At 36.6% G+C, this 13,708-nt stretch overlaps 1 protein-coding gene across 1 annotated transcript; it reads left to right on the top strand.

Annotated features, from left to right (window-relative positions):
* Positions 1-1,196: 1,196 nt before the first annotated feature.
* Positions 1,197-13,263, top strand: LOC127635244 (receptor-type tyrosine-protein kinase FLT3-like). Its single transcript, XM_052115140.1, has 24 exons — positions 1,197-1,264; positions 1,454-1,545; positions 2,048-2,190; positions 2,399-2,505; positions 2,661-2,778; positions 2,925-3,055; positions 3,357-3,484; positions 3,580-3,727; positions 5,817-5,994; positions 6,078-6,175; positions 6,269-6,374; positions 6,523-6,710; positions 7,256-7,344; positions 7,425-7,557; positions 7,656-7,760; positions 7,886-7,996; positions 8,207-8,363; positions 8,557-8,672; positions 9,840-9,922; positions 10,157-10,279; positions 10,388-10,499; positions 11,770-11,869; positions 12,021-12,126; positions 12,226-13,263. The coding sequence occupies exons 1-24, from the start codon at positions 1,219-1,221 to the stop codon at positions 12,487-12,489; spliced, it is 2,982 nt and encodes a 993-aa protein (XP_051971100.1). The 5' UTR covers positions 1,197-1,218; the 3' UTR covers positions 12,490-13,263.
* Positions 13,264-13,708: the final 445 nt, after the last annotated feature.

Genomic DNA, 13,708 nt, shown 5'->3' with positions numbered 1-13,708 from the left:
ACAATCATCCATGCCATTATATGATCAGCAATCATGTGGCATCAGTGCAGTGCATAAAATCATGCAGATTTTTCATGTCAGGTGCTTCAAGTAGGCCTAATGTTCACATCAGCCATCACAATGGGGAGTGATCTCATTTGGACTGTGGCATGTACCAGATGCAGGGCTGATTTGAGTATTTCTGTAGCTGCTGATCTCCTGGGATTTTCACACACAACAGACTCAGAATGGTGCCAAAAACATTCAGTGAGCGGCAGTTCTGTGGATGGAAATGCCTTGTTGATGTGAGAGATCAACAGGCTTGACTGGTTAGAACTGACAGAGTCTACAGTAACTCAGATAACTGAGCTGTACAATCAGTGGACAGAACACACGCTGGTCTAAACAAACCCAGCTTGATGGGTTGTTCATTGTAACCCAGCAAATGGTTATTTATTCAACCCAAATGCTGGTAAATAAATTTTTTACAGGAATGCTGGGATAATTTGATCTCATAAGTATATTGTCAGATTATTTTAGCCTTAAAATTGTGTAAAATAAACTACACAAACAAATGTGTAAGCATGGTAGCTACTTTATTATTGTATAAATCTATAAAATTAATTAAATTAAAACAAGAATTCAAAATGATCTATGTGCAGGCCCGTTTTGCTGAGTGTAGCCTATAGCAATATCCACCATATTTGTTCCAACCTACAAAAAGACAATGAGAAAGAAAAACTAAATGGTTAAAGAAACCCCTAATATTTGTAATCCAACAGTCATCAGAATACTGAAAGCACGGTTAATAAATGTAATACATGTTTCTGTGCAATAACTGGTCGAAATGCGCACCAGTTTATGATTTTTTTTAAGTGTTTGCCTCACTGGTGATGTTTTAAAGTAGGCTACAAAGAAAAACTCAGACTTTGATTTATTTATTAATTAATAGTTACCTTATATTTTTCCCCTGACTTTTTCTACTCTAATTTAAAATACATTTTCAGTGTTTACCGTGCACACCAACGCTTTTCAGACGTACGAGTACTTTCTTTATGCGGTGTTGTACACAGGGTGATGGCTAACCTCATGCATTTGAAGAAGTTGTTGAACGTCAGAAGCGATGCTTTTTGTCATGCGTTGCAGTGAAATTCGTTTGCACCTTATTAAGTGATGTGCCGCGTCATTCATTGTAGCTAGAAGTTTAAGAGCGCCTGTTTACTGTCCATCCTGTCCACAATGTTATGCATTAAAGCGATGCATTTAGGAAAAAGGCTTTTTGTGGGTAAGTCAGAAAAACTTTCGTTAATTTAATTATTCAATAATTAAGGATTAAGCTAATTTATTATAACGCATTATTGGTCGTTTTTGTTTGATTGGAATGTTATGCATTTATTCCATTATTTAAATTGTATCGGATTGCGTTCCGTTTTGTTGGCTTTTCACGCGCTTTTATTTTTGTTTTGAACTGAAGTGCTGCTCTTGCTGCAGTGGAGCGCTCGAAGCCTCAGCGCAATGAGAGATGGCTCTACAGACACACATGCCCACTGTGTCACCGATGGATCGGTAAAATACTCTTTTGACCAGTCCTTCAGTAGCTCACTGCAGCTTTTTGACAGTAGGCTAGTTCAGTGTTTCTTTTCAAGTTTATATTTTACCTCCACGCAAGGCTGAGGTTAGACATACTACAGTATATACAAATTAACCATTAAGACATGTCCATACATTTGTGTTCTACTTGATATTACAAAAACACATTTAACTACTTAACCAGCTGATCTTACATTCAGTTGAATGGAATATTTTGTTTGTGTATAAAATGTCAGTGCCAGCACATCTGCAACTTATTTGTAATTACTATTACTTGGCATAAAAAATGTCATCTATGAATAAAAAGCAGATCTAATGGCTTTACTGAAACAGAAGTAGAACTTTGAATTTACAGAACACAGTTATTCAGTTATCAGCATTAATGGTGATGCTGATGAAACTGTTGAATTTTATGACATGATAATTTGTTTGTAAGTACTAATCCTTAATTGACAAACTCTGCACAAATGTATTTCAGACCGTAAATTGCACCTTGCAAGAGACAGACCTGCTCAATTCTGACCCTATTAAACTGGGTGTCGTTGAGGGACAGACAGTGGACATTTACGCAGCATGTCGACAAAACAGCTCAGAGCGGTTTAGATGTCTCTGCTACCAAAGGTGTGTCTATGTGTTAGAGGAATTGATTGTTTAATGGTTAAATGGAAAAAATGCTCTAATACATATTCTTAGTTGAAATTCAGGATGTTATTGATGTGTTAATTGACCAGTTTAGACACTGATTATCTAAATTGACATCTCTGAATTGATAATTGATTACTATGGGAACTGATATTAACCTTTTAATTGCTTTATGTGCTGCCTACAGGGTAAATTCCACTATGCATCTGTTACAGCACTCTGAGAGAGTTGAAAATGGAACATACACTTTACTCTGTGGCAATCACAATCTTACAGTTGTGCAGTCACCAAAAAGTAAGCAAAACACCCCCTCTCATAAAAGGGAGGCAATACATCTCAACTGAGACTAGTAGCTAAAAATCACAGAAAATAACTGTGACATATGACCTAACCCTAATCATTTCACCCTCCAAATGTTATGTTGCATTACGTTTCTTTGTTATCTCTAGGGATGCCATCAGTCCCAGTGCTCAAAGCTATTGCAAGTGCAGGACAAAAAAATACAGCTGATATAGTTTGTATTTCCGAGGGAAATCCTAAACCTACCATCAAGTGGAATGGCAACAAGTAATATAAAGTTATAGTCTATTATATGTCTTTTAAAGTATGTTATTTCTTCAGATAGGATATGTTTATAACCATAGTTGTGGTGAATTATTTGCATAAATTGCAGTCATAACTGTCTGTGATCTGATTGCTTGTTTTCCATTTAGCAAAAATCCAAAGGAAGTCAGGGAAAATAGGTGGAACAGGACAGAGAGCAGTTTGATTAGTAGCCCTGATTGTCAAAAGTGCTGTGCCAGTAATTTGCTGGGGGAAGAATGTTCTGAGATCTATGATTATGGTATGTAATATTCTTTTTACAATAATAATATAATTAAGGATATTTTGACCCAGTGGCTTAACTACAGGGAGGGCCCGGGGGGAGAGGGGGACCACAACGGCAGGCCAAAAGGGTACGATAAAAATGACCGCAGGCCTAATGGGCAATGAAATACACCAAGTGGGACCCACATATGCCCATGTCTAACCCTAATTCTCAACCTGCTATAATGGTAGCAAAATTACTGTAGGATGTAGGTTATTGCAGTGGATTGATACTTTTTCTTTAGTATAAAAATCAATTGTCATTATGTCCGTTGCAGATCTGGAGACGAAGGAGGATGGGCAAAAGGTTCAAATTTTTCTAAAATCTGGTCAGTCTTTGCTACTCCGATGCATACTGAAAACAAGAAAAAGTCCTGAATTGAGATGGTACTTCAACAACTCTTTGGTAAAACATTTAATAGCAGTAAGTAATTATTTGAATTATTCATGACTTTTTTTATTAACACTAGTTTGCATTTATATTTTCTGCCCTTGATTCAGGTCAGTGGAGTCAATTCAGTCACTTCGCTAAATTATTATTATTGGATGGAGCTCCTCACTGTTGAATCAGTTAATGTGATGCATAGTGGAGAGTACATCTGCAAATCTAAATACAACCACACTGCGTCCACCTATGTCATGATCTTTGGTAAGAAAAGCCATTGCCTTTTCTGTTAAAAATATTTTTTTTGTATGCAAAGGTGTCTGTGCTAGACACCTTGAATACAGGTCCTTCTCAAAAAATTAGCATATTGTGATAAAGGTCATTATTTTCCATAATGTAATGATAAAAATTAAACTTTCATATATTTTAGATTCATTGCACACCAACTGAAATATTTCAGGTCTTTTATTGTTTTAATACTGATGATTTTGGCATACAGCTCATGAAAACCCAAAATTCCTATCTCAAAAATATAGCATATCATGAAAAGGGTCTCTAAACGAGCTATTAACCTAATCTTCTGAATCAACTAATTAACTCTAAACACCTGCAAAAGATTCCTGAGGCTTTTAAAAACTCCCAGCCTGTTTCATTACTCAAAACCGCAATCATGGGTAAGACTGCCGACCTGACTGCTGTCCAGAAGGCCATCATTGACACCCTCAAGCAAGAGGGTAAGACACAGAAAGACATTTCTGAACAAATAGGCTGTTCCCAGAGTGCTGTATCAAGGCACCTCAGTGGGAAGTCTGTGGGAAGGCAAAAGTGTGGCAAAAAACGCTGCACAACGAGAAGAGGTGACCGGACCCTGAGGAAGATTGTGGAGAAGGACCGATTCCAGACCTTGGGGGACCGGCGGAAGCAGTGGACTGAGTCTGGAGTAGAAACATCCCTGCATTCCCCAGGTCAAGCCACTTTTGAACCAGAAACAGCGGCAGAAGTGCCTGACCTGGGCTACAGAGAAGCAGCACTGGACTGTTGCTCAGTGGTCCTAAGTACTTTTTTCGGATGAAAGCAAATTTTGCATGTCATTCGGAAATCAAGGTGCCAGAGTCTGGAGGAAGACTGGGGAGAAGGAAATGCCAAAATGCCTGAAGTCCAGTGTCAAGTACCCACAGTCAGTGATGGTCTGGGGTGCCATGTCAGCTGCTGGTGTTGGTCCACTGTGTTTTATCAAGGGCAGGGTCAATGCAGCTAGCTATCAGGAGATTTTGGAGCACTTCATGCTTCCATCTGCTGAAAAGCTTTATGGAGATGAAGATTTCATTTTTCAGCACGACCTGGCACCTGCTCACAGTGCCAAAACCACTGGTAAATGGTTTACTGACCATGGTATTACTGTGCTCAATTGGCCTGCCAACTCTCCTGACCTGAACCCCATAGAGAATCTGTGGGATATTGTGAAGAGAAAGTTGAGACGCAAGACCCAACACTCTGGATGAGCTTAAGGCCGCTATCGAAGCATCCTGGGCTTCCATAACACCTCAGCAGTGCCACAGGCTGATTGCCTCCATGCCACGCCGCATTGAAGCAGTCATTTCTGCAAAAGGATTCCCGACCAAGTATTGAGTGCATAACTGAACATAATTATTTGAAGGTTGACTTTTTTTTTGGTATTAAAAACACTTCTTTTATTGGTCGGATGAAATATGCTAATTTTTTGAGATAGGAATTTTGGGTTTTCATGAGCTGTATGCCAAAATCATCAGTATTAAAACAATAAAAGACCTGAAATATATCAGTTGGTGTGCAATGAATCTAAAATATATGAAAGTTTAATTTTTATCATTACATTATGGAAAATAATGACCTTTATCACAATATGCTAATTTTTTGAGAAGGACCTGTATAACTACACAATGAGCAATTTAAAGCAATTGCATGGATGTCTCCAAAATTACCAATGTGTAATTGTGGTGGTGGGGGAGTGGTTGAGCGCTGGCTTGTGAATGGAGAGCAAGATCAGGAGATGAGAACAGTAAGGATCATCACCTGATTGTCTCTAATAGCTGTTTGTCGATGCAGTGAGAGTGGAGACTGCCATTTAGAGAGACTTACGATACACAAGCCATAGGGACTGTACTGAACCGTGTCTGCTTTTTTTTTTTTAAATAAACATATTGTTTGAGTTGTATTCGCCGTCTCCCGCTTCCTCCTTTTCCCCTAACTAAGAATCTTGTTACATGAATATTTGTTCATGTTCACAACATCAAAATAGAGAGAATGATTTCTTGTTGAAATAGTAATTAAAGTTATATTTTTCCCTCTGTTGATGGCGATCCTCCCTTGACAGAAAAAGACAAAATCGACATATTGCAGCTGAATGCGAACAACAGCATTCTAGCTCAAAATAAGGCAAGCTTCTGCTTCCAGGCTCTGGTATTCTCCTACCCAAAAGCCCAGTGCCACTGGATTATACCAAATCAAACCAAAATCAAGTGCAGAGAGACTCATTACCATCATTATAACAGGTATGTTCATCCTGCAATCCATTTTGACTGCAAACGATAGAGTGCTTTGTTATGTTCACTTACTTTATTCTTTGTCTTTATAGTACTTTTAAGCTGTGTTACCCCAAATCAGGACAATATCAAATTAAACTAGAGAATCAAGAACATAGTGTCATAAGGAATGTGTCTCTTTGCATATCTGGTGAGTGATAAAAATATTTTGATATTGGAGAGATGAATATGCCAGAGTACAATAAATAGAGATTAACAACGAGAAAAAATTATTCCAATGCAGACATTCCTAGAATAAAAATACTTAAAGATTTGAGCTTCACTACTTGCACAACTCAAAGCTCCACACCTGTGGCTCTATCTTGGAAAATCTGCCCATCACATACTAAGTAAGTGATTGACTTTAAGGTGAAAAGCTAGCCAAAGGCAAAGATATAATCTTGTTTATACAAGAAATGCATGACATCTTTGCATGCTTATGCAGTAGATAATGCCACAGTTACCAGATGATGCTGAGTTCTGTGTATATTTTCACAGATGTATTGATCCTGAAGATTGGAATGAGATGCCTGTTGCCCCCTCTGAATTCCCAGACTCTGATCAGTTCTGTCAAAAGAAGATTGTCTTTGCCAGATCACGCTCTTACAGAGAGGACCATCTTATTAAATGCTGCATAACTAACATAGAAGGGACTCACTGCAGTGACCAAATGCTACTGCAAACAAGTAAGTCTAAACCCCCTAAATTAACAATCCTGGAGTTGTTTCACCATTAATATTAGTTTTTATCTTTGGTTTCCTATTATATTAACATGACATCAATGAGCTGAAACAAAGAGTAGTGGAAACATATACTGTATATAAAAATACTTTTAAAAAGTAACATATTTTTGTGAATACTGGTTGCAGCACTAATAATGTGCATGTTGTAAACTGAGCAAGTCTTGCTTTGAAAAAAGATTGGTGAAAGAATCCATCCAGACCAGCGTTTGACACGTCTGACAAAGCCCAACATTTTCAATTATTAGCCAATTCAGGATTCAAGAGCATGTTTAAGCCTTTGCAATAAATACAGTTCACTGTGAATGTTAGCTCATTAAAGAAACCTGATTTTATGTCAAAAAATGGTTGCAACCGTTGAATCATTTTAACTCATTTTGTTCTCAAATGCAAGCTTAGAATATACTATATGCCATACAATTATCTAGTTAGACTGTTTAGCACACTAACCAGTACAGTTAATCATAAATTGCCTCTCTGTTTTCCTACAGACTCCTACGTTGATTATGTAATTTGCTTTGTGCTCATTGTTGTACTACTTGTGGTCATCTTTGCCTTAATGATCTTCATCAGAATAAAGGTAAACATGTGCCTGCCTGTCAGGTTGACTTCACATATACCTTACCTCCTGAAACTCACTTTCCCTTGTTTGTTTCACAGAAGCCTATGTACCAGAGCCAAATCCAGATGATTCAGATGGTCGGACCCAACAACAATGACTACATATACATAGACTTCAGGGACTTTAAGTATGACCCCAAATGGGAATTTCCACGAGAGAATCTGGAGCTTGGTAGAGACCACAAGAAACACTTTTTTTTCTTTTACTTTTTACGAACATGCTTAAATAGCTTATTCGGTGTCATGAATTATTTGTCTGTGTTCCCAAAGGAATAGAACTGGGGTCTGGTGCTTTTGGGATGGTTTTGCATGCGAAGGCGTATGGAATCAGCAAACAAGGAGTTTCTAGTCAGGTAGCAGTAAAAATGTTAAAGGGTAAGTAATTCAATACATACTATGAATAGCTCTCTAAAATAACTAAATCAATTGTGTTTGTCATTGGCATGTTGGAATATGATAGTAAACGGAAAGCTTTTATTATTAATTTACAAATCAATCAGAAAAGCACCAGGCAGTGGAGAAGGAGGCTCTGATGTCTGAACTGAAAATGTTGACGCATATCGGACAGCATGAAAACATTGTCAACTTGCTCGGAGCTTGCACAGGCTTAGGTAAGATTTAGAGAACTCATGGGCTTCTGAATCATTTTTGTCTGCCAAAGGCACTTTTTTTTTAAGTGATATTTTACACAGAAATGAAAATTCGGTCGTCATTTAGTCACCCTCATGTTATTCCAAATCTGCATGACTTACATGAAAATTACATAAAGCAGGATAATAATGATTTCAAAATGTATTCCATTGTTTTTTGACATTTCACAGGTCCCATATACCTGATCTTCCAATACTGCTGTAATGGAGATCTCCTGAACTACCTGAAAAGCAACAGAGAGCATTTTCACAACTATCTGACTGATGCTTTCAACAGGGACAGATTCAGAGGCCTCTACCGCAACTTTCAGCAGAAGAGAAACTTCAGGTTTGAATAAGTGTCCAGGAAGAAGTGAATTACATTTATTACTGGCCTTTTAGAGAAAAACCCATGTGAAACAGAGGGAAATTAATATATTGTACATAAAGGGAACTGTAACTCTGAAGGTGTACGCAAATGAATAACCTGTCATTCAGTTAATGTTAAAGACTGTTCCTCTCTCCTTCATGTACTTCCACAGTGAGTGTGTTGAGCCTAGTGATGACCCGTGTCTGCACAACACATCTCCTGTATTCAAAGGAAAGGAGAATGAGGCACTGCTCAGTCCTAGCATCAGCTCAGTGTCTACTATTGAGGGTAGGTGGAGAAAGCAGAATATATAGAGAATGCAACCAAAGACCGTTTAACGCAAGTCAGTTAACTCGCCGGCCATGCTGGTAGTGCCCCCTGACAGATATATTTTCTATGTAGGCAATAGACATAGCCTACTGAGCATTAATCATCACATTCTCCTAATTGAGAAGGAGGTGGAACCCTCTATGATTACATTTTTACCCCACTGATTTTAAGGTTTACGTTCAGGGTTTGGGTTAGGGCATAGTGTTAATAAAATATGCATTTTTGTTGGCTGTATACCAAATATCATTTACAGATTTTTTGGAAACATTGATCATTTTGACAGATAAAAAAGAAACCATTTTAACCAGCTATGTGTGTGCGCCCTGTTTAATGCCTGTATTAAAGATGTGTATCGGATGACCCAACTAGTGGACAGACACCACTGCCATCCCTGGAAATATAGAAAACGTGAAAACAGTGGTGCATCCAAATGCCAATTATACTTGTATTTACTCTAGGCTCAAACATGATCTTTCGAGCAGAATTCTATTATTTTAGTGGAGTAAATGTATTAACTAAGCTACAGATGTGTGTGTTTCTCATCTTTATGTTGATATCAGGCGCAATGAAAAAGTTCAGTGAACTTGCATATGTATGTGTGTGCTTTTTCCCATTTGTTTTAGCGCAGCAATTGATTGACAGGTAGAGCTTTCACCCTGAATGTAGCCCTAGTATTTGTGAACCCAAGTATGAAGGATAAAAATTGACCATGATGGAAATTTTACAACTCAGTCCATCAGAGTGACAGATAAAGATGTTTTTCTAGTGCAACCTCTGATTAGTTCACAGTTCAGTCTTCTGGAATGGCTTTTTACCCTACCGAAAATGGAGACTTTGGAAAACACTCTCTAGTCCCACATACTTTGAAAAACGATAATGTTAGGAAGCAGAAAATAATTTTTCAACCAAAAATGATTTGTTGCCATGGCCATAGAGATGATTCTGGGATTCTGGGACTTTTTGGTTCATTTTTGTTTCATAGATTAGACCATGAAACTATATATTTCATATATAAAATTATTTTTCATGTTTTTATTTGAAAATTTCATAAGGCAAATATCGTATGTGAAATAGCATTACAGTCCCTTTGTCCTTAGTAAGTGGACTGAATCTTTTTGTTTTTAGAACTTCAGAGTCTCGCCTATGATGACCTGCTGAGTTTCTCTTTTCAAGTCGCAAAAGGCATGGACTTTCTGTCTGCTAAAAATGTAAGCCTTTCTTTCTGATCATGAAAGAATTTCTACTTCTTGCCATTTCACAGAAATAAAAGCAGCAGCCTTATTCTTAAATGCTTCCTTTATATTTTATCTTGCTATCTAGCGCTTGTTAAAGTTAAATAGACACTGATTTTTTTATCATGCTTCATTTCTTTATGTGCATTCCCATTGTGTCACATATGGTCACTGTAAAAATGCTTTCAGTGAACAATTTTCTATCTACAGTGTATCCATAGAGACCTGGCAGCCAGAAATGTTTTGGTGACACATGGCAGACAGGTGAAGATTGGTGACTTTGGCCTCGCAAGAGACATTGAAAATGACTCCAACTATGTTGTAAAAGGAAATGTATGTATTTTTGTATGCATACAGTATGTGATAGAATTGTCTTGATATGACTAATAAGTATGGCCTTCATAAAGATGTTCGGTATTCATAATTGTTTACCTTTTGCAGGTGCGCTTGCCTGTGAAGTGGATGGCTCCTGAGAGTATTTTCAAAGGGGTGTACACAATGCAAAGTGATGTCTGGGCCTATGGCATTCTGCTGTGGGAAATCTTTTCTCTTGGTATCTTTCTCTCTGTCTTTCTCTCATCTGTCAATCTTTAAAGTTCATCATTATATTAAAGGGTCTAAAGACAGGTTAAAGTCTGTGGACAATTACAATTCCAGTAATGCACTTACAAAAGAAGTCTATGGGGTAAAGCATAAGGAGAAATGTTAAAATGCACACTGTTTCCAAAATATTGTCAAAAACCCTTAAACATTAGACATGCTAGTAAAAAACTATGTTTGATAAAATTGCTTAATAACCTTGTCTTTGCAAAGTTGTATCCAATATTTCAACTCCTGACATGAAAATGTAAAGCCAGTGAACCCTTTAACTTTTGCGTGATACACACAAGGAGACCAGAAATATACATACCTGAAATAACACATAGGTATATCTGCTTAGAACCATACCATACCAACTTTATTTGTTAAGCACTTTACAACAACCAAAGTTGACCAAAGTGCTGTACAGAAAAATATACATATGTACAATTAATAACCATACAATAAAAACATTCAAAGTAACAAATACAATCAAGTAAATAAAGTCGACATCTTACTAGGTGTCAAAAGCCATAGAGAAAAGATGGGTTTTAAGAAGGGTTTTAAAAACAGATAAAGAAGAGGCCTGCTTAACATGCAAAGGCAGATCATTCCATAGTCTAGGGGTAGACACAGCAAAGGCACAGTCCCCTCTGAGCTTACGCTTAGTTTTAGGCACAGTCAGGAGCAGCTGATCATCTGACCTGAGAGTGCAGACGGGTTTATAAGAGTGTAAAAGCTCAGAGAGGTATGGCGGGGCAAGACCATTTAATGATTTAAAAGCAAATAACAGAATTTTGAAATGGATCCTAAATTGAATAGGCAGCCAATGTAATGAAGCTAAAATAGGGGAAATGTGCTCATGTTTACATGTGCCTCTTAAAAGACGTGCTGCTACATTTTGTATTTTGTAGAACAGTAGTTACACTGTTAAAATTATGACATAAACAACAGCACAAATAAAAATAATTGTATGGAATAATAACTTTATGAAAGTGCTTTATGAAAAATATTACCCGCTAATTTCTGCTTTGAATCCCTCTGGAATTCCTTGACACAAGTGCAATACTGTAAGCATAATTTCACATTGTTTTCAAAAAAAGATGTTTCTAAATCTTATACAAGATGCTTTAGACAGAGCTTGACTTGTTTTGAACCTAGAAAATCCCTGATTCAACATATCAAAGCATATAAATACATTTTGTTTAATAGTTTGTGCTCAATTTGATATTAATCTCTTTCAGGAGTCACCCCATATCCTGGTAAAACTGTAAATAACACATTCTACACAATGATTGAAAGTGGGTATCACATGGAGCAGCCCTATTATGCATCAGAATCGGTGTGAGTGCCATTATTGTTGATGAAAAAGAAAATCACATTTTATTCAGATATACCCTTTTTATTCTGGCTATAATTGTGCAGATTTTGATCTTGCTCTACTCTTTATATAATACATTCACAACAACTTGACCTTTGTTTGTTTCACTGTTAGATACAATGTGATGTGTCACTGCTGGTCACTGGATCCAGCAGACCGACCCTGTTTCTCCAAGCTTGTGGCTTTCATGCAAAATGAGTTGGCTGCTTTTGAAGAGAGGGTGACTGATTATATTAAAAATATTACAAAAGTTTTAACATTGATGCATGATAGTATATAAACCCTACTATTGCACATTTACTGTGATATCTGTCTGCAGATCTATTACAATATTGGAGGATACTGCCACAGTGACTTAATATATCAGAATGCACCAGTAACTCCTGACCCTACATTGCTGGATGAAAGACAAGATGTCTGTCAGACATCACAGGTAAACTCATCCTCCAACACAGAGAATTCAGATGAAGGCAAAGCCATGGAGGATCTCGGATCAGTAATAACAGGAACCTCTCATTTGAAGATTAGGAGTTCAGGCCAGGAGTATGTAATTATGTCTGGCGCATGGAAAAAATGTCCTTAAATAACAACTTATTTCACATCTGAGATACTTATTGGAATTGCAATGAGTAATTGCAATTGCAAATGTTTTAGGACTAATAATGAATAAGTATTCTGAAGTTTTTCACTTATTAACTTGTATGTACAGTGAGCTCTTCAGAAGTGTATGAGTGTAAATGCTGTAATTAATCAGTAAAAATAATTATATGTAGTTTTGTGCAGCAAGCAGCTTTCCTGTAAGTGCTGAGATATTGATCCTTCTTCATGAATTTAAACCAATATTAAAAACAAAATATATATATATATTTTTAGATATGCATGCATTCTAAAAGTACAAGTTTGGACAATATGGATATGTTTCTAAAAGATGAATATTTGGCTGTGTCTTGCATTCTGAATTTGCTTGATGTTGCTATCTCAGTGTATTTTTCAGTATATTTACTCAATTGTCCTTTGACTTTTATTGATAAATCATTGCTGTTGATACATTATATATCAATGTATCAATTATCAACAAGGATATTTTTATAGTATGCTTTGTTATGCCTACAGTTTGATTGTAGCAGAAATTTAATATTGCTCATTTGCACAGATGTTCTAGACACAACGATGAGGTCTATAATATCCAGTGCATTCTGTCTTTCTAACATTGTTACGACTCTGCAAAAATCAGCAAAGGAAAAATTTTCACACCCTCTTAGCCTGCTGTTAACATTAAACATTCTTTTTCCAGTTCACTTGCCTATGAAGTTATAATGGAATAAAATAGTGATGGCAAAGTAATAAATGGCTATTCTCCTTGATTTTTGAGCATTGGCTCACACAAATCATTCCAATCCTATCAATTATGATGGTAACTGCTGAAAAGCAAATAAAAATGAAAACAAATTCAATGTTATAATTCTTTGTCATTTCATAGTGTTATAGAGCAGGGGTTTTCAAACTGGGGTCCAGAGACCTCCAGGGGGCCTCAAGGGGGTGCTAGAGAGTCCATGAAAATTGCTAAATTAAATAGGGCAACAAAAATAAAAACATTTGACAAATGTGCTTTCTAAAGACTGGTAGAAAATCATAGGGTTCTGCATGATTACTTTATTCTTTTGACAGACATATATTTGAATAGTGATAAATAAAACAAATAGAATTTGTTTTAATAAATACAAAAATAAAATTAAATATTTCATGCTTTTGAGAATAAATTATACTTGTAGTAATTATACTATACCTTTAATCACCTTTAG

This window comes from Xyrauchen texanus, chromosome 42 (genome assembly GCF_025860055.1).
Source record: "Xyrauchen texanus isolate HMW12.3.18 chromosome 42, RBS_HiC_50CHRs, whole genome shotgun sequence".
NCBI lineage: Eukaryota > Metazoa > Chordata > Actinopteri > Cypriniformes > Catostomidae > Xyrauchen > Xyrauchen texanus.
This window is presented reverse-complemented; position numbering and strand designations above follow the sequence as displayed.